At 45.5% G+C, this 21316-nt stretch overlaps 1 protein-coding gene across 2 annotated transcripts; it reads right to left on the minus strand.

Annotated features, from left to right (window-relative positions):
- Positions 1-2120: 2120 nt before the first annotated feature.
- On the minus strand, positions 2121-14525 carry LOC143831561 (cholinesterase-like). Of its 2 annotated transcripts, none has more exons than XM_077324644.1 (4): positions 14388-14506; positions 9704-11204; positions 5006-5169; positions 2121-3856 (listed from the first exon to the last, which is right to left on the minus strand). In XM_077324644.1, the coding sequence occupies exons 2-4, from the start codon at positions 11194-11196 to the stop codon at positions 3795-3797; spliced, it is 1719 nt and encodes a 572-aa protein (XP_077180759.1). In that variant the 5' UTR covers positions 11197-11204; positions 14388-14506; the 3' UTR covers positions 2121-3794. The 2 variants fall into 2 exon arrangements, with proteins under 2 accessions (XP_077180759.1, XP_077180758.1); XM_077324643.1 differs by having other exon boundaries at positions 2122-3856; positions 14377-14525.
- Between the last annotated feature and the right edge of the window lie 6791 nt (positions 14526-21316).

The raw sequence follows: 21316 nt of genomic DNA on the forward strand, positions 1-21316 counted from the left end.
CCATATTGCCAGTCATGAGAGGTCATGGGTGGGGAGAAAAGGTGGTGTGCACAAGATAAGAGACTATTGACACTCTTTTCCACAAATAAAATTTGCTTTTAAAGCATAGAGTCATGATGAGATTTTGGGAGTTGTCATTTTGACAAGGGTCCCCATACCTGTGAGAGGCAAGGGCCATAGTATTACCTGAATTTTGAACTATTGAAGAATAAGGTATTGTACCATTTTCATGTGAAGTAACTTTATATGAGTCAGCATTATGACTTAATTATGTATATAGATAAGTGTGTTTGTATCTTTTAAGGAACAATTCATTGAATGAAAATCCTTAGAGAGCACGCAATTATCATGTAAAGAGAGGTATGATAACTCATAATTTTGATGACATAAATTTTGGTATGAATATGGAACTATTGTAATATATTAATTCTGTTTTATGATTTAGGACATAACCATTGATGAAAAGTAATCTCTGAAAACGGAGCACAGCTAGACAACATTTTGGTTTGGTCCATAAAAATAAAGAGTACAATATTGGTATTTTTTGAAAACTCTTTTATTGTTTAAAATGTTTCAATCGTTACTAGCCGTGAGATAGGTTTTCCGCTTTGTTGGTGTATTCTTACTGCAAACCGCCCCTTTCTCTTCTGTTGATAAATCCAGTCGGAGCAACAAAGAGGCAAAGCCCTGGTCTACATTCTGACAGAGGTCAGCTAAGGCCACCAGCACAACCTGCATACTGCCTGAAGCTAGACTGAAAGGAGGCTAAAGAAGATATGTGATCTAGGAAGACCCATTAAACAAGATCTGCTGGAGTTCTTCTGCTCCTGCTTTGCTTGTTCCCGAAGGGCAAATTAGAAACTGGGTTAGGAAAAGAGTATTTCCCACTTCTTGTTGCACTTGTAGGGGTTCACTGTGCCCTTCTACATTTCATTGTTTTTTTGGGACCGGTGGTTTATTTCCCCCTCTCTACATTTAGGAAAATTCCTCAAGTATTTATGTGCATGTATGTGAATTAAAAAGAGCCTCTTGTGGCGCAGAGTGGTAAGGCAGCTGACATGCAGTCTGAAGCTCTGCCCATGAGGCTGGGAGTTCAATCCCAGCAGCCGGTTCAAGGTTGATTCAGCCTTCCATCCTTCCGAGGTCGGTAAAATGAGTACCCAGCTTGCTGGGGGGGTAAACGGTAATGACTGGGGAAGGCACTGGCAAACCACCCCGTATTAAGTCTGCCATGAAAACGCTGGAGGGCGTCACCCCAAGGGTCAGACATGACTCAGTGCTTGCACAGGGGATACCTTTACCTTTACCTTTTATGCCAATTAAAAAGTGTACTTTAGTATGTATTAATGGTGCTTGCACTCCACAGCACAACATATCTGATTAAAAGGGGTTTAAGCAGATTAATCATTAAAAGGGGTCAATGAACCTTTATGCCCCAATAAATCAGTTGGCTGCAGTGAGCACACCCTTTGAAATGCACTCCTCTTCGTTTCCTGTTTGTCTCCATCTCTGCTTCTGTTTCTTAGGACACATTTTGGATTGGAAGCTCCTTGAGCTTTTCTTTTTGTTCTCAGACATGAGTAAATAAAGTTTGTTTTTAAAAACCTCTTCCCTCCTTTTATTAAGTCAATTCCTCATTTGTACCCTTGTGATGCTTAAACACCCTCATTCCATCAGAAGGGTTAACGTGGATATTGTAAGGGCTAGTTTGGGCTAGCAATTGGGTACATGGAATATAGCAATGGGGTACACGGAGGGGCCCGGTGTTTAATTGAATAACGTGATGGTGGTGGTGGTGATGTTTGGCTTCAGGCAGGTGCCACCGGACGTGAAGTCAGTCAGATAACTGGAACTGCTTATCAGAGAAAGGATGGCAGAGTTTAATAAACAGAGTCTGTAAATAATACAAGAGTTGTTTGAGAAGGCCAAGTTCAGTTTGCTGAAAAGCAGTACAGATATTGCAGCAGCAGGTCAGCATGTAAGCTAAGGCAGGGGTAGTCAACCTGTGGTCCTCCAGATGTCCATGGACTACAATTCCCACGAGCCTCTGCCAATGTTTGCTGGCAGGGGCTCATGGGAATTGTAGTCCATGGACATCTGGAGGACCGCAGGTTGACAACCCCTGAGCTAAGGGAAAGGTGCTGAAGCCATCCTAGAAAACTCGTACCCCATACTTTGATGCGCTCTTGCCCGACATTACAATTGCAGCATTGGCTTCTCATATTGTCTGGTGACATTCCTCCTTCCCCTGCCAATGACTGCCTATGTTGAGCGTGCGGGTAGGCCAACTTTAGCCTCAAGTGTAGACCCACTTTGTGCCTGCATGGGCATTGTTCAACTCGTTAACAACAGGTGGTGCGTTATAATTGGAAGACTTCACAGGCCTCTTTTTAAAAATTATTATTAATAACTCCTAATATGACGTATTGGGTAGTAAGAGACACCCCCCCCCTCAGACTCACACTGTTTGGGGCTTCTAGTTGTAGTAGCTCAGTGTAGGTTGGGCCCAGACGCTGCACATCCCAGGCCAGGGGTCACAATTTCTGCTGCTGACCGGGCTACCAGTGGCTGATTAGAGATTAGAGACTGCTTATTAGGTGAGTATGAAAGGGTGGGATTGGATTTGATGCTGATTGATGTAACTGCGAAAATCTATGTTGCAGTTGCCTGCTAATTATAGCAAATAGATCACAACTCATCTACCTCTACACCAGTGTGCTTATTGCTTTCAAATCCTAATAAAAGAACCATTTGTCACATTGACCTGGCAAGACAGCATCATACATCTTACATATACAAATTATCTATCAGATGCTGAGAAAAAGTCCCAGCATCCATGAAACTATTCTATAAGTAGCTTTGCTAAATTGCCCTCTGATACCATAATAGATGTGTTTCTTGCCCCGATTCCATTCTAGGATTGAACTGTGGTTAGCTCTAGTGTGTTGAAACACTCAGATTCAGATGTCACAACAAAGAGGATTTCCTCAGCCAGGAAGTCCTCACTATCCATTCCCAAAACTCTTTCTCAAGAAGATTCAGGGTGTATTGACAGACTTCCTCAATCTTCACATCAAATCCAAGGCAAGGTTTGCATGAAACAAAGGGATGCTGAAGCCAAAGGGGAGCTCAGGAGGTTAATTTAGCAAAATGACTGGAGATTTGATTGTGCCTAAGAAGTGGTGAGAGGATGTGTTTAATGGATTTTATGTTTTAAAATTCGTCAATAAAAACAAATATAAGCAAAAGAATGAAAATATAAACTGATATTTCTTCTGTTGTCCACTGCTTCTTTCGGCTTCACCCTTCCAGTCCATCTTATCATGCACTTATGAGGGCGTATGAAATGGTGGTTAAAGTGGCAAAGCGTGATTTCTTCACCATGGAAATCGCATCCACAAGCTTTCACCTGGCACAATTATTTTAGGTAGTTTGATTGCTTACCACCTTGGAAAAAGGGCACCAAAATAGTAGTATACTGGGTTGACATTAGCAAGGCATTAGCAGGTCTTCTTGCGGATAAAGTCTTGTTGCTCCAACATGAAGTTACTGCCATGAGTGATACGAAATGTGAACTGGGAGCTCTGTGATCACGGGGGCTAAGGTCTGATGGCTTCAGAAGGCTCTCTTTAACTGAAGTGGACAAATTGCTAGAGTCAGTGAGGGCGACCACCTTCCCCTTAGATCCCTGTCCATCATGGGAGTTGGTGGTATAAAAGTTTAATAATAAACAAACAAACAAACAAACAAACAAATACCATCCTCTTTCTCCAACCATATGTATTTTCCTTAATTCATATTTCTGGCTTCTTATCGCCTTCTGGATTAGCTGGAATAGCAGGATCCGAAGGGTGATCTGGCAAGAAAGAAAGCACAAAAAATGAATCTCCCACTGAATTAGACCGCATAAACCAGAAGCAAACCTGTGGTCACCAAAACCAGTGTTGTCCATTCCCTGCTGTCACCAGCAAGGGATAGGATTGTTGGTGTGTTTTTTGAGGCAAAAATCCAAGTTGGGAAATTCCTGGGGATCAGGGGATGGAGTCTGTAGGGGAGAAGGACCTCAGCGGGATATGATGCCATTGACTCCAACCTTCAACCCTCCCCCCAACACCCTCTAAGTTATGTGCAGATTGGACTGGGGGCTCCTGGTGCTGTCTAGCACCATGCACAGAAACCGGGGGGGGGGGGGAAGGACCCGATCACACACCCCAGGATCCCCGCCTGGCCTCAACCAAATGCCTGGCAGAAGAGCTCCGTTTTCCAGGCCCTGTGGAACTTAGAGAGTCCTGACAGGGCCCACAGCTCGTTCAGGGGAGTTCTTTCCACCAGGTAGGAACCAGGACCGTAAAGGCCCTGGCCCTGGCCGAGGCCAGGCATACCTGCAGAGTGGAGTGCCCTGTGGGGGGCATAAGGAGGTAGGCAATCCCGTTGCTAAGTATGGCCCAAGCTGCGTAAAGCCTTAAAGGTCAAAAACAATACCTTCGTTAACCAGAATGGAAGTTCTCTGATTGGCAGTCTGCAATGCTTCTCTATCTTTGGAGGGCCCCAAGTGGTGTTCTTAAGGTTGGAGGAGTGTATTCCAGCCCCAACATTGCCTGAGAATTTGGTGGAGTCGACAGCAGGTTTTCTGGGGAAAGTCTCCATTTCATGAACAGCTGGAGAATGGCCATGTCTCACTGAACATCACTTCGCAGACCCTGGACTGACCAAAATTCAGCAGATTTTGCTTTGTGTGTTCATGCTCATCCCAACTCAAGGTGAAGGCAAAGGGAACCAAGACTATTCCTGCACCTTCCCCTGACACACTTCTGGCACAGCCCAATTTGGGTGCAGGGATTATAATGGAAGGGCTCAGTTACTATCCTAAGCAGTTCCAGAATGGCCATAATATGATTTTATTTCTAGGCTGACTAAGATTCCAACCCAACCACAGCTTATGGGGGAATGTCTACCTCAGGGAAAGGCTTTGGGTCTCCCTCCCCCATTCAGGGCTTCTACTCACTTGGCCTCCATGCCTTTGATGAGAGCACATTCCAGAAACCACAGTGCCGGGCGGGGGAGGGCGTCATGACTTGAGGCGGCTCTGTGCTGATGCGAAAGAAGTTCTTCTCCTCAGGGTTATAGAGCGGCCATGTTTTCTCACTGACATTTGATGGGGTGGGATTGCTGGACAGGAGGCAAAAAATGAAGTCAGATTTCGATGAAGCCAGAGGTCTGTATAAGGTATACAATATATGTTGTCATCTATTTATTTATTTACTACTTTATGTGTCTCAATGAAACTCGAGGATTACAGTATTAAAAAACAAAGCTAGTCAAAGACATACCTTGGTAAGGTTCCTGCTACATATTGCGTTTCCAATTGTAGTTACAGTAGTACATTAACATTAGTGAGAGTTGGAAAAGCTTTCATCTGTCAACCTATAACCAAGAATCCATGTCTTGTCAAAGGCTCCACAAACTGCCATTTAAAATCTCCCATAGAGGTGGTGACTTTGGTGAACCTGACTTCTAACATTAGGCAGACAATGACCAGAGCAAACGCCTTTTCTATCAGGAAGCCCCAGGTGTAGAATATCCTCCCTGAAGATCCAGTTTCTTTTGGGTTCAGAGTCCAGCAAATTTTAATTATCTATGTAATGGCAAACTTACTATTTGCAGCATCTGTAATGTGATTTAAAAAAAATCTTTCTGAATTATTGTTATATTATTCCTCTTAGCAATTCTTGTTATGCTTTCATTGCTTATCGTGGAATTTAATATTGAAAGGTAGAAGAAAAATATAATTGCCCACAAGAATTTGCGGCCGGGAACTCACTGCGGCCGCCATTGCAGCAAGCTGGGCTTGGGCATGCCAGTGGTGGCGTGCTCATGAGGCAGGAGGTGAGCATGTGCCTTTAATAGGCTCCACATGCTCTGTCCTCCCTCTTCCGCGCCTAGGCAGCCGAGCAGTTTCCCTCCAATATTCAGTTTGTTGTGGTTCCTGTGTTTTTCTGTTGCAGTTCGATTAGGCATTGTAAGAGGCTGTTGTCAGGGAGCCCAGTTTGCATACTGGTCTCCCTGGGGTAGGGGGTCTGTTAGACTTTGTCTCTTAGCAAGAGCCAGCCACAGACTGTCAGTCAAAGAGTTAAACTGTTTGTTTACCGTTGTGGCTAGTGGGGTTAACCACTGTTAAGAGTTATTATTTTCAACATAGGTTACAATGGTCCAGATTTTTTTTCCTGTTCATGTTTGATTTTTATGATACCTGGCAGTGACGTAAGGGCTAGAACAGAATAGGAAGGCAAAAAGTATGTTTTTGCATTTTTTTTTTTATTGGAGATCATCTTCATTTTTTTTTTTTTGGCAAGAAGAAGACGGATTAATTTTTAGCTGTGCAGCAAGAAACGACCTGCACTGAACTTCTGCAAAAGGAAACAAGAGCTGTGTGTGTACGTGTGGAGACCTGGAACACAGCCAGCAGTCAGCAGCCAGCCAGCTGCCCCCAAATGAAGGAAATCCTGATTCTGCAGGAAACAAGGAAGTCAAAAGTACACCTACTTCTAAATTAAATTCCTCTTCAACCCAATGTTTGCCATTTCCGACCAATGAAAATTATATCTTGTGGCGATTCAAAGTACATAATGTTTTAATGAATGGATTAATACACACTATAAAGAAAGATTTTTCCAGATGAGAATGCCCCAGAATATGAACAGTTTGAAATGGATAATTACGCTGTAATGTATTTTATTTCTGGAGCAATTCAAGATTCTGAGACAAGGCTGTTCCTAACTGCTAAATCAGCCACAGAAATGTGGAAAAATTAGAGGAGAGCTATCAAAGTAACTCCAAACTATCCCAAAGATCTCTCTATGTAACATTTCTGACTTAGGTAAACATTTAAACATGCTCTTGGCACAAGGATTCAAATGAGGAGCAGCAGAACCGTGACTGTACTCCAGAATTAAAAATGGACAATATTAATACATACTTGTATTTGTTGATGATTTACTCTAATGCTGCGGAAACAAAGAGGAAACAAAAGAAATTATTGAATGCTTGAATAAACATGTTGAAGTGAAGAAACTAGGTGACATAAGTACCTACCTTGGAAATGAAATGGAAAGGACCGCAGATGGTGGACTTCTATTTAGCCAAAGACATGAAATAATGGACTTTGTTAAGTCAATGGGCATCAAAGAAGAAGAAGGAATTGGCACTCCACTAGATACAGCTTACATGTCCTTACCTGATGGACAACCACTGGATAACAACAAGGCATACAGAGAAGCCATTGGAAAGTGGTTATACCTGAGTAATGTGACCAGACCTGACATTACAGCTGCAGTAGGGATCTGGAGCAGAAAAGTCAACTCTCCTGATCGCTGTGACTGGAATGCTGTAATAAGGATGGCAAAGCATCTCAACAAAAGTGCAGACTTGAAGTTGAAGATATCCCCATGTGCACAACCACAACTAGTGGGATATATGGTCGCAAACTGGCATGAAGTCAAGTTTGAAAAGAAGTCTACAAGTGGATATTTGTTCTTCTACGGCGGGAACCTGATCAACTGGACCAGGAAAAGACAGCCTCTGATAGCTGGATCAACTGCAGTGGCAGAAGGCATATCAGCCTGCAATGCTTGTAATGAACTTGAATAGGTCTACTGAAGGACTTTGGCATACATGAACCTAAGCCAGTCAAAATGCATGAAGATAATGCAGCCTGCATCACAGTGATCAAAGGCGAGAACATGAAGAATGGGACGAAGCACGTCGCAATCAAGATAGCAATTGCAAGAGAGAAGTTCAAAGAAGGATTCATTGATGTTGTCTATTGTGCTACTAACAACGTGATTGATAATGTGTTGACTAAACCATTAGATAAAAAGAGATCTATCTTAGAGATGAGCTAGTATTGTTTGAAGTCAGTGGCTAACTCTTGAGAAGGGGTTTGTTGGACTTTGCCTCTTAGCAAGAGCCAACCACAGACTGTCAGTCAAAGAATTAAACTGTTTTTTTATAGTTGTTGCTACTGGGGACAGGCAGAGTGGATCAAAATGGTCTGTTTAGATATGCAGATCTGTATTTTGCTGGGATCATTACCTGAATCATTTTTGTCATATCCACAAGATTAGCAGGAAGAGATGCTTTCTGATTCCTCCCTTTGTTTGAGAAGAGCTCTGCTTTAGGCAGAGAGTCAGGTCTATTTCGAATCTTCACCATGTAGCAGCTAAGGTGTAGAGCTCCTGTTTGGAGCTAAGGAAGTTATATGTTTCTTGTGTTTGTCTCCCAGTTTCCCCTATCCTGTTTAGATAGTAAAATTGTCTTTTTTATATACAGTACAACTGCCCTGTCTGGTCTCATCATTTATGCAATAACTCTGCTATTTTTTATTCCATTAACTCCTCTGTTTTTTACCAACAGGGTCTCCTTAAAGAGACCGACTGAGATCTGAGAGACCCATGAGGTACCAGAGTGAGGTGGATGCCTGGTGGGCCTCAATAGGGCCACTTCCCGGTGAGGGATTCCTGAGTGTGGAGGATCTAATGTCCTGGCTGGGATGGAGCAGGTCCCATGGCGTCAAAGGACCCTCGGCTTAAGCAGCCTAAGAGCTGAGGGGGTCAGACTTCTTACTGTTCCACGCCAACCCTTTCGTAAAGGTAAAGGTATCCCCTGTGCAAGCACCGGGTCATGTCTGACCCTTGGGGTGACGCCCTCCAGCGTTTTCATGGCAGACTCAATAGGGGGTGGTTTGCCAGTGCCTTCCCCAGTCATTACCGTTTACCCCCCAGCAAGCTGGGTACTCATTTTACCGACCTCGGAAGGATGGAAGGCTGAGTCAACCTTGAGCCGGCTGCTGGGATCGAACTCCCAACCTCATGGGCAAAGCTTCCAGACGGCTGCCTTACCACTCTGCGCCACAAGAGGCTCTTCAACCCTTTGGAGCAGTGGTCCCCAACCTTTATTAGGCTGGGGACCGGCAGGGCATCGGGCTGCGCCCGCGGGGACCGCACCTGGAAGCCACGCCCACGCTTCTGGCCGCGGCCGCGGGCCGTGCCCGCGCATCGAGCCGCGCCCGCCCGCGCCCACGAGCCACGCCCATGGCTCGGGCCACACCCGCGGGCCGCGCCTGCGGATCGGGCTGCGCGGGCGCGGCCTGCACGGGCGCAGCCCGGCCCTGATTCCCTCTCCCTGCCCTCCCGCAGTAAGTAGCTTCCCGGGCCGCAAGCTTGTGGCCTGGGAAGTTTTTTACTGCGGGGGGGGGGGGCGGGGAGAGGGAGCTGCGGCCCGGCGCCATGGCCTTCGCGGCCCGGCGCCGGGCCGCGGCCCGCAGGCTGGGGACCACTGCTTTGGAGGGTGGTATAATAAAATGGCTGCGGCCATATTTACAGTGAAAAAGCGAGTCACAGCTTCCTTGGCAGAAATGCCCCCCTGCTAATCAATGCTGTAAAAGTCAGCATGGTATAATGGCTAGAGTGCTGGACCCAGTTAATCCCTATTAAAATCCTGATTCTGACATGAAAAATGGTGATTTAGGGACAGTCTCTCTCTCTCCCCCTCTCTCTCCCTCTGCTGTCAACATAATATATCTCACAGGGTTGTTAGTTGATTAAAGTAGATGCTGACTTAAGCCCCATGGAAGAACGGAAGGATAATAATGTACTAACTAATAAGAAATGTCTCCAATAAACAAGAAAGTGAACAGTTCTCTTACCCGCTTCTGGCAAACTCTGCCCAATATTGCATCACTTGTGTGATTAGTTCTAACTCAGCCTTCGTATGTGTTCCATTAGTTACTGGTAATACTGCCTGAGTTCCAAAAAGGTACGGGATCTCAGCTCCATGGGTTGCCCCCATCCATTCAGGCCAGAAGGAGCCATTGGTGCGATGGGTGAAGGTGTACGCATACACAGGGATTCCATTCTTTGCAGTCGCTGTGGCAACTCTGTTTGCAGGACATACAGTGTAGTAGTCACCCCAGGTCTGGGACAGGACAGAACGATTTTGTGCTGGGCCCTCTGGTTCTGCTTTGCTATACATCAAAGCAATGGATTGGATGAAGTCTTCTGTTGCGTTGGATATAGTTGTGTTCAGCAGCGTCAAGAGCTCTTCCCAGGTCAAGAGGCTTTCATTGAATTTATGTGACGAAGGAGCAGCGAAGTAGACGTAAATGGACCCTTCATCAGAGGTGGTACCAATCATAATAGGCTTAGACTGAAAGCGCCTGGACTCCACAAGTTTCTGGGGGTCATCAGGAAGGAAATCTCCATCTGTTGTCGGTATGAAAGGAAGGATCAGAAAGGGTTTGTGATTCACAACGAGAAGCATGTGTGTTTGAAAATCTTCCATTTTCTTTTCCTGCAAGCAGCTCACTATGGCAGTGTCCTCCCCTTCTGTACAGCCCATCATCCCAGCCAGGGACAAGGCTCTCCTCTTTGCCTCCTCAGGGCTCACCCAGGCCCAGGGAGCGGTGGCCGTTCCACTCTGCAGCACAGCACGGGCAAAGAGTGGCTGACTCCCCGGGGAGAGGAGGTGATAGCTGACGGATGCTCCTCCAGCACTTCCGCCAAAAATGGTTATCTGAGCGGGGTCTCCTCCAAAGGCGGCTGCATTCTCCCTCACCCATCTTAGGGCCAACTGCTGGTCCCAAAGGCCCATGTTTCCGGGGGCAGCTGGTGGTAATGAAAGGAAGCCTAGAGCTCCCAGGCGGTAATTCATGGAGACCACAAGGACATTCTCAGTAGCAGCTAGGAATGCTCCATTATAAATAGCCAGGGAAGCTGTGCCGTGAATGAACCCACCACCATGGATCCAGACCAGGACTGCAGCTGGTGTGGAGGGCCGGGGATGGGGAATCCAGACATTGAGGAAGAGACAGTCCTCCGAAAGGGGCGTGTTGGCATTGACTATTTCAGCCCCAGGCATCCCAGAAGTTAATATTTGGGGGCATGAATTGCCAAAGTTGGTGGCATCCAGGATGGGGCTCCATGGCTGATGGGGAACAGGCTTCTGAAAACGCAATTTCCCCACGGGGGGTTCTGCGTAGGGGATGCCCAGATAGGCTGTGACTGTTCCTGAGCCAGCTGGGAGATGCTTTCCCCGGATACGGCCACTGCTGGTGACCACTACGGTTTCATCGTTAGCAGAAGACTTGGGTCCCAGAAGGGACAGGACCAGGAAACTCCACCAAAGGAGGAGACTGGTCATTGCAGCACCTGAAAGGGAAGCATGACAGAAGAAACTAAAAATACTATACAAGTTATTTCTCCCGTTGCTAACCCTACTCTTGTTTCTGAAGGCCAGATCTGAGTTTGAGGAACAGGAAGCTGCCCGGGTCCAAGGATTTGAAGGGCCCATAGTGCCAGAGCCAGCTTAAGGGCTTGTGGAGCCTTAGCACAGCACAACTAGTGCTGTTATTGGTGCTGTAACACCAGTGCAACCTTCCCTGGGATACTTGGAAGCAATTGACAGCTTCATAAGTTTAAAGACCCCTGAGGAATCACAGTGTGAAGGTTGACTAACCATACAACACCACGGGTTCCCTGGAACTGTGGGGCACATTATTATTATTATTATTATTATTATTATTATTATTATTATTATTATTACTGATTTATTTCCCGCCACTCCCGAGCCGGCTCGTGGCGGGTTACAAGTCATAAAACCCCAGTCAAAAAACCCAATAAAAACAATCCCCAACATGGCGGAAATCCCTCTCCACCCCCTGCTATTAGAGGCGGGGAAGAAGGTAGATGCAATACTCATACCTGGATCGGGGGTGTAGATCTACCTCGCCGGCCCCAGCCTCAACCGTAAACCTGGTGGAAAGGCTCTGTTTTACAGGCCCTGCGGTACACCATAAGCTCCCGCAGGGCCTGTAGCTCAACCGGGAGCTCATTCCACCAGTTTGAGGCCAGGACCAAAAAGGCCCAGGCCCTTTTTGAGGCTAGGCACGCTTCCCTGGGGATGGGAACAATCAATAAATTATCATCTGCAGAGCGTAAAACCCTGTGAGAGCATAGGGCGTTAAGCGGTGCAGGTAAGTGGGTCCCAACCCGCCTAAGGCCTTAAAGGTCAAAGCCAGTACCTTGAACCGTAATTGTTATATCATTCCTCTTAGTAATTCTTGTTTTGGTAACCAATGCAGCTGCCTCAGCACAGGCTGGATATGGGTCCTCCAAGGTGTACCAGTGAGGACCCTGTTGTTGTTGTTGTTAGTTGCAAAGGCATGTCCGACCCATCATGACTCTATGGACAATGACCCTCCGGGCCTTCCTGTCCTCTACCATTCCATTTGTTCACACCGACTGTTTCAGTGAGGACCTTAGCAGCTGCATTTTGCCCCAGCTGAAGTCTCCGGATCAAGGACAAGGGCAGGCCCACATAGAGCGAGTTACAGAAATCTATTCCGGAGGTGACTATCGCATGGATCACTGTGGCCAAGTGTTTGGGGGACAGATAGGGCACTAGTAGCTGGGCCTGGCAAAGATGGGGAAAACACCTGGCTACCTTCTTGACTTGCGCCTCCATGCTAAGTGAGACGTCAATGGTCACACCCAGATTCCTGACTTGGAGCATGGTCTTAAGTTGCTCCCCTGCCAGGGAGGGTATGCATGTTTTCTAATCCCGCCCCCTGCCACCCAACCACAGGACCTCCGTGTTAGAACGGTTGAGTCTCAGGCGACTCTGCTGGAACCATTCCATCACTGCTTCCAAACATCTGGCAAATAGTTCCAGGGGAGAATGCGGGCGGCCTCCCATCAGGAGATAGAGCTGGGTGTCATCAGTGTACTGATGACATCCCAGCCCAAAGCTCCACACCAGCTGGGCCAGAGGGTGCATGAAGATGTTAAACATGTGCTATTAGGATAAAGTGCCTCTGACAGGAAGGCCAGAATGATAAGTACCCTGGCATTGGCGAACATCCTGAGTGTTAAGGATAAAATGTATTTATTTAGGAGATTTCTATGTCCCCTCTGAAGAGTCCTGTACTGGACATCCAGACCCCTTCAGTGAGAAGAAAGAAAACCCAGGAGGTGCACAGAAGCAAAAAAAAACCTCTTCCCACAAATATCCACATGAGGGGAAACAATCCCTGCGTTGTTCCAAGGAAGCAAATTTTCATTTCAGCCCACTTCACATTTAAAGCAGGACTTTTGTCTGGTGTCCGTGTATTAAGTGCTCTGAAGTACGGCAACTGCATGAAAAAATAACCACCCTAATACTGTATTATTAGCAGCGTTGCTTGTGTCTTGTAAAGTGAAGGCTGCGGATTCCATGACTGAGTAAACCCATCTCAATTTTGGGTCTTCCTCAAAAAAAGAAACAATGCAATACAAACTATTTCTCCATAGCTCTCCCTCCTCTTGATTGTGGTGATCAGATATATCATGAGTTTGAGGAATAAGAGGGTAATATGGTTAATACACTGATCCTTGGTGTTAAGGAAGAAATTAATTTATCTAGGAGATTTCTATTTCCACTCTGCAGGATCCCGTATTGCAGGGGTAGTCAACCTGTGGTCCTCCAGATGTTCATGGACTACAATTCCCATGAGCCCCTCCCAGCCTTTGCTGGGAGGGGCTCATGGGAATTGTAGTCCATGAACATCTGGAGGACCACGGTTGACTACCGCTGCCCTATTGGACATCAAAACCTCTTCAATCACAGGAACGAAAACCAAGGAGGAGGACAGAAGCAAAACACTTCCTATACAAACATAGAAGAAAGGAAAAACAACCCCATTGATGTCCTCTTTTGAGTCTCAAGTCCCATAGAAGAATTTCCTTCAGGCAGCATCACATTTAAATCAGTTCTTGAGCCTGGTATATGTCTCTCAAGTGGCTTCCAACAGATGGAAACCGTATGAACTGAAAGTACCCCATTCTTAAGAGCCTTCCTTGGGTCGTGCAAAGTGAGGGCTGCGGATTCCGTGAGTGAGTCAATCCATTTCATGTTGGGTCTTCCTCTATTCTACTCTTTCCCAGTGCCTCTTATCTTCTCACAAGGTGACCGAAGTACCTGGTCTGGTCTATACATTCCACAGAGGGGAGAGGTGGAGGCTTAGAACGACTGAACCCCTTCAAGATCTGGGGCAATTATTCCAGTTTTATTTATTTACAGCATTTCAGATGTGAAATGTGTAGATGTCTTAGAGGGAATGAAAATTAGCTCTCCCACTGCACCAATTCTCTCTAGGTGGTTGTCGCTAACTGAGATGCTACAAGAATCGATGTCCATGAAGGAAAGAGTCAGAACTCAGCAGAGAGAACCAGTCTGCTTGATTGGAGCAGAGTCTGCTGTGATTTATTCTCCCTGACAAGAATCCCTCCCCTCTTCTCTTTCCTACCACTCAATGCAAACAGTCTTTTCAGACAGCAGACTCACCTTTTTCTTACCTCCTCCAGCAATGGTTTCTCTTCAGCTCTTTGTGTCTCTGTTCATGTACCTGTAACGCAGGCATGGAGCAAGAAATTGGCTTTATTTATCTCCAAAGAAATTACCCAACAGGCTTTGGCATACCCAGTGGGAGGAGCCTTCATGCGGTACTCTAGCTGTGGTATTCCTCTGACAAGATAACTGAAATGCATTTTCATGGGAAACAGGTCAGCGGGAGAAGGCTGGGGGTGGGGATTTCCTGACAGGTCCAGAAACAGTATTGCCAAACATGAGAGGACATGGCCGGTGAGAAATATTTTCTGAACAAGATAAGAGACCGTTGACACTCTTTTCCACCAATAAAGAAGAATTTTGAGAGAGGCCCGATTAGGTCAATGTCAGAACACTTGCTTTGCATGCAGAAGGGGGCAGATTGAATCCTGCCCTTTGCCCTTGAGAACCTCTCCAACCAACCAAAGACTCAAAATCCACTTGCTAGTTTGAGCTATTGTTAGGATTACTATTAATTATTTATTGTCCATCTTCCTCGCTGAAGTCAAAGTGGGTTCTGAAATACTACAAAACTCCTTCAGTCAAAGAACAAAGACCTCAGGCAAACACAACAAGGCACGGGAGACAGGACAGAAGAACTGGAGAAAATACAAGTATGGTCTTAAGGCAACAAAGCTGCTAGCACAGGCAAAGAGCTGTCTGATGTGACACATATCATACCAAAGACAGGATTAGAAAGGAAAAAGCCATTGAATGGCAGAAAAAACGGGTGATGGTGGTGGTATGTACAGCAAACACTGCAACATGCTATAACAACCTGTTGAGCTGATCCATTATACCAGGGCAGGGGCTCATGGGAATTGTAGTCCATGGACTTCTGGAGGGCCACAGTTTGACTACCCCCGCATACCATCATTCTGATCCCTTTATAAGAATGCCCTTCTGTTTTGCATACTGTGTGAATCAAAGAAGTGAAGAAGCAGGATTTTTTTTTTTTGTAACTTGGGGGCAGAGATTCTCTGCTGGAGGCTCTGGAGGACTGGGGAGTCAAGCAGAAATTCTTGAATGGGCATGTGCAAGGAGAAGGTGATTTCAACCGTTCTTGATTCAGTCCAAATTGATTCATCTGGTTCACACACAGTATAGCAGGGGTAGTCAAACTGCGGCCCTCCAGATGTCCATGGACTACAATTCCCAGGAGCCCTTGCCAGCATTCGCTGGCGAATGCTGGCAAGGGCTCCTGGGAATTGTAGTCCATGGACATCTGGAGGGCCGCAGTTTGACTACCCCTGCAGTATAGTTTTGATCCCTTTATATGAGCAGTGTCAGGATGACAGCCTTGTTGCTTTGCTGGGAAACAAGCCTTCTGTAAGTAAATCGATGACCTTGCAATTTCTGCTCTCTGACAAAGACCCAGAGGTAACCATTTTAGTTGCCAGAGTTTTAACTAAGATGCTTTTATAATATGCTGCCTACCTTGTATTTTATCGTTTATAGTTTATTTAATCATTTTAAGATCTGCTCGGTGATGTAACCCCATGGCCTATTGTATTATTTTGTTGAAATTTTAAACCCTATTTTCATATGTCTTATATATTTTTATGCCAATAAAAGGTGACTGACTGACTAATAAACAGAGTCTGTAAATCAGGGGTAGTCAAACTGCGGCCCTCCAGATGTCCATGGACTACAATTCCCAGGAGCTCCCTGCCAGCATTCGCTGGCAGGAGGCTCCTGGGAATTGTAGTCCATGGACATCTGGAGGGCCGCAGTTTGACTACCCCTGCTGTAAATAATACAAGAGGTATTTGAGAAGGCCAATTTCAGTTTCCTGAAAAGCGGTACAGGCATTGCAGCAGCAGGTCAGCATCCAGGCTAAGGGAAAGGTGCCGAAGCCACCCTGGAAAACTCTTACCCCATACTATTATGCGTTCTGCCTGACAATACACTTGCAACATCTGCTTTGCATCTTGTCCGGTGACATTCCTCCTTCCCCTGCCAATGACCGCCTATGTTGAGCCTGGAGGTAGGCTAACTTTAGCCTCAAGTGTAGACCCACTTTGTGCCTCCATGGGCATTGTTCTTGCAAACATGGGGATCCTGGGAGAGATAAGTTCCCTGGAGAAAATGGCAGCTTCAGTGCCTGGACTCATTGACATTATACTCTGGCTGAGCTGCCTCCCTTCCCCTGACTCCACCCTCCCTAGACTTTCCCCCAAAATCTACAAGAAGTTCACAAATTGCAGATGGCAGTCCTAGACGTGCTAAATTGGCCTCTGAGATCATAATATGTAGAGATTCGGCCTGAGGGCGTTGGCAAACCACGCTCTCTGAGGCTGCACCTATGCATCTAACCTAGACCAATCAGGATACTACAGCACAGCAATTGCCTCATATGTTAAAAGGATTACTTGAAGCCTATCAGTTTGCTCCACGCTACCTTGCGGGATTACTTGAAGCCTATCAGTTTGCTCCACGCTACCTCGCGGGATTATTTGAAATGATTTACGTGTATGTATAAATAAAGGATTCCCCTCTGTTCGAGAGGTCTTTCGCAGGAAATCCTTCTCCGTGTCATTCTTCCTCATTGCTTCCCGACAAGTGGTGAGCCCGACTTGATTCCAGACCCTGTGCTCACTGCGACCAGAAAAAGAGTCTTCGTGCACGATCAGCTACGGCTCCCTGGTGAGTATGGGGGAATCATTGTCTAAGGAACAGGTAAAGCATGCTGACAAATTGCAACAGGCAGTGAGACAGTGCACAGGAGAGGCGATTTCAGTGAAGGACCTCCGGGAACTGATACAAGAGGTATCTTGCCAGTGCCCGTGGTACCCTTTAGCGGGGACCAGAAGACTAGGAGACTGGGAAAAAATAGGGAGGGAGTTAAAGGCAGAGCCATATGCTCCCATGCTGATCTTATTGACATGGCAGAAAGTACACAAAGCGCTGGAAGTCATGAATTCAGAAGCTGGAAATCTGCTATTGAAAGATATTGCACCTTTATCCCTTCCCTATCCCACTCTCTTACCAGTGGCCGTTACACCGACCACTCCCAAACCTGTCGCCTCGCAGCCATTAAGGACTGGGGGCCACTCCCAGATCGCTAACGCGATTCAAGCTGCCCGTCAGGCTGGTCAGCTCGATCTCTCTGAGGACTGGGAGGGAGAAACCCCAGCGTTCTTTCCTTTAACGAGGGGGGAACCACGTGGGGAAGGGGAAAACAGGCAGATCCCGTTAACGTGGGAAGCCATTCCCTATTCAATTCTGCATGAGTTGAACAAGGCTATAAAGGAAAATGGTTTACAATCCTCTTATTTTCAAGGAATGATAGAGGGGATCACTAATGTTAGGCAGAAAGTCTCTGAATTCTTTCTTGATTTCATCAAGCACCTTACAGAGGCACAGATTAATAATCAGGAAGCCCAAGCTGAATTGCTCAAGAAATTAGCTAAAGAAAACTGTATTTCAGAAAATAGATGCATTATTCAGGGTTTGGGCCGTGATCCAGATATTGCAAGCATGATAAAATCTCGCTGGGATTTTGGCATAGGTGACTACCAAGCTTCTTTTGACTCAGGGTAAAGCCCTCAGGAATATTGTTCATTCTCCAGATGCTTGCAACGATCTTTATCAGAGATCACTAATTCTTAGTCACTAACCTTATTAAAATTTCTGTTCCTCTTACAAAGTATGCATTTTCTCTAGTTTTTCAGCTTTCTTCTCTTCTACAACGTGCTTTGGAAAGATTTTGTAGAACAGGTTTTTCCATCTCTCTACAGATTTCTATGGTCTTGCTTTTATAGGCAAGCATTTTTAGAAGCGATATGCATTAAACCACAATCTGCATCAGTATTTTAGGGTACTAGCTTGAACACCCTCACCATCTGTTAGATGGGTGGCAGCCTGAGAAAGGATCTTCTCAGTGGTTTTCAACTGACTTATATAATGTATCAAATAATGTTTTCATGGGTTTGATGATTAGCCACCTACAGAAATTTGAAAATTTAAAATTTGGCTGTAATTGATAGAGCCTCCAGCTGCAGTAGCAGGAGTGCTGTTTAGCGATTTGGAATCAGGCTCTCTTTTTCCAGTTCCTACGCTAGGAGCTTAGTTAGAAACTTATCTTGCTTTCTTACCTATCACCCACTAATCTACACAACTAAAAGGTTTTCCGTAGCACAGGAATGATCCTTTGTTTACAGCCCAGGAAGAACTTTAGCTTTTGTTTCCTCACCCCCCCCCCCCGCTTCAAGGAAGAAGGGGGGGGGGATGGAGTTCGGTCTTAAAATTTTTGGTCAGCAGTTAGGAAGTATGCTCACTGAAACGCTGCTATGCCTCAATAGAGCTTTATCAGTCAGAGCTGTCTAGCTGCGTAATATTTATAAGTCAGGGTAATGCCTGGCTGTGATGGAGATAGAATTTTTTATATAAGACAAAATCCTTTTGTCTTTATTTTATGTTTTGCTACCTTTTGGGTAAAAACAAGGCACAGAACCTCTTTGGGGAATGTGTCCACAGTTTTTATTACATCATCAATTTTTTAATGTGTAATTAGCAGTGAGAATTTTTTCTTTTGGTCAAATTCTTTTTGGGTTGTCTATTTAAAGGAGGACCTACATTTTGTTTTAACTCAGGCTACCTGATTTATATCAGACAGGCCTAATCTTTCACAGGTCAATTGTTTGTTTTGTCACAGGAATATGTGGAGATTAGCTCTCTCTTGGAGCTCCAGCCATTCCAGCCCTCAACAGATGAGATGACTCATGGAGTCCTTTCTGTTCTTTGAATTTGATTGGTCACATGTTTGAGCGCTTTGAAAGCTCTAAGCTTCCAGGTTTCCTTCCAAATGAGTATTTGCTTTACATTGTTTCTAATGTTTTCAGTTGTCATTTTCTTTGAAAAGGGTTATTACTGATGTCCCAAGAGACGGTGTTTACCAATGGATCTCCCTCACCAGGAATCTTAACCTGGCAACAACCAGATGGTATATGGTACAGTAAGTTTACAGGTCCGCAGATAATCAGCCACCGGTTGGAACTGGCAGCAGCAGTGTTGGCCCTGGACTTTCTGAGTCTCAACCATTTGAATTAATTTGAATTCTGATAGTTTGTATCTCTGTAATCTTTTATCTGTAATTGAATATTCATATTTGTCTCCAGCATGTGATGAACAACTATTAAGTGTGTTTTTAGCTGTACAAAAATCACAGTAACAGCGAACAGCTCCAATGTATGTAGCTCATGTGAGGAGCCATCAGCCTTTTCCTGGTTTTCTCACTGAAGGAAATGCTTGAGCTGATTCTCTTGTTTCATTTGTTGTTCAGTTTCCAATTGAGAGTCATGCCTTGCATCATCAAAATGCAAAGGCATTAGCCAAGGAATTCCACCTTCCTTTGGCAGAAGTACAAGCTATTGTGCGCCAATGTCCGCAATGCTCCAATCAGGCCTCCTATCCGACTACTGGGGTGAACCCCCGTGGATTTGGAGCTAACCAAGTTTGGCAGATGGATGTCACTCTTTTTCCACCCTTTTCCCCTTGGAAGCATCTCCATGTAGTCACTGATACCTACTCTGGGTACATCTTTGCTACCATGCAAAAAGGAGAAAAAGAAAAACATTTCCATGCACATTTACTCTGAGCATTTTCAGTCATGGGTGTTCTAGGCACCCTAAAAACAGAGAATGCGTCTTCATATTGCTCCACAGCTTTTGCTCAGTTTTGCACGCAATGGAACATCAAACATGTCTTTGGAATTCCCTATAATTCCACGGGTCAAGCTATTGTAGAGCGTGCCAATGGGACCCTGAAACACATACTCGACAAACTAAAACAAAAAGGGGGAATTGGGATTTCCCTTTTAGACAAGGAATCCCTGCTTTCAAGTACTTTGTTTACTCTAAATCATCTTAATCTTATTTCTTTTAATTCTCAATTTTTAGCTAGGACTCAGCATCATTTCCAGACCGACGTCCCTCTTCCTCGGCCCCAGGATCAATACCGTCGTTTACCAGACCCGAGGTGGTACGGGCCAGTCCCATTGATTACCTGGGGCTGGGGCTACGCAGCAGTTGCCCTTCCCTCTGGGTGGGTTCCTGCTTGTTGTGTCCGCCCTGCACTTAATGGTTGGCATCAGGGGTTAAGCAACCCAATTCCTCAGTTCAACCTGCAGCTGCAGGAGATGGAGCCCGTGGTCAAGAGAAAATGGGGAGGGAAGACATCCAAACCCCCCAGTGACTTGGGGTGCAATAAAGGGTCTGTCTGATCAAGCCGAGCAGCAACTCAAGGACCAAGGACTTCCAGAAACTCTGGAAAACTTTCTTGCTGCTGTTATAACAGCTTTACATTTTAATTCTGTTGTTATTTGGTTATGTTGTATGTGTGGGTTTTTACCAAGTGGGGTTGCCACTCCGCATTATATGTCTGCGCCTAATCACTGGGTCCGCCATGCTGCTTATATGTTTCAATTTCATGGGGAAAATGTGTCTTTAATCTATGAATCTCCTCTGTCGGTAGCTTCTATGTCATTTATCCCCACTCCCTTTAATTCACCTGAGATGGTGTTGGCTGAATTACAAAGTGTAGACAAATCAAAGTTATTTGCAGGGAACTTTTCACAAGTTAAGCGCTTTCAACAATTTCGATATCAGCGCACAATGCCAGGTCTCTGTTTTTGTTGTCATGCAAAAAATTCGGCATTTCATAATTGGACACCCAAAAATCACAGTGATAAAATATGGGTAATGTGTTGCCAATCCCATGAAACTTTTCAGCGCCGAAACATGTATCGGGCTTATCATTGCCTTAAAACAAAAAAGGGGGAGATGTAGAGATTCGGCCTGAGGGCGTTGGCAAACCACGCTCTCTGAGGCTGCACCTATGCATCTAACCTAGACCAATCAGGATACTACAGCACAGCAATTGCCTCATATGTTAAAAG

The sequence above is a fragment of the Paroedura picta genome, chromosome 3 (genome assembly GCF_049243985.1).
Source record: "Paroedura picta isolate Pp20150507F chromosome 3, Ppicta_v3.0, whole genome shotgun sequence".
Classification (NCBI taxonomy): domain Eukaryota; kingdom Metazoa; phylum Chordata; class Lepidosauria; order Squamata; family Gekkonidae; genus Paroedura; species Paroedura picta.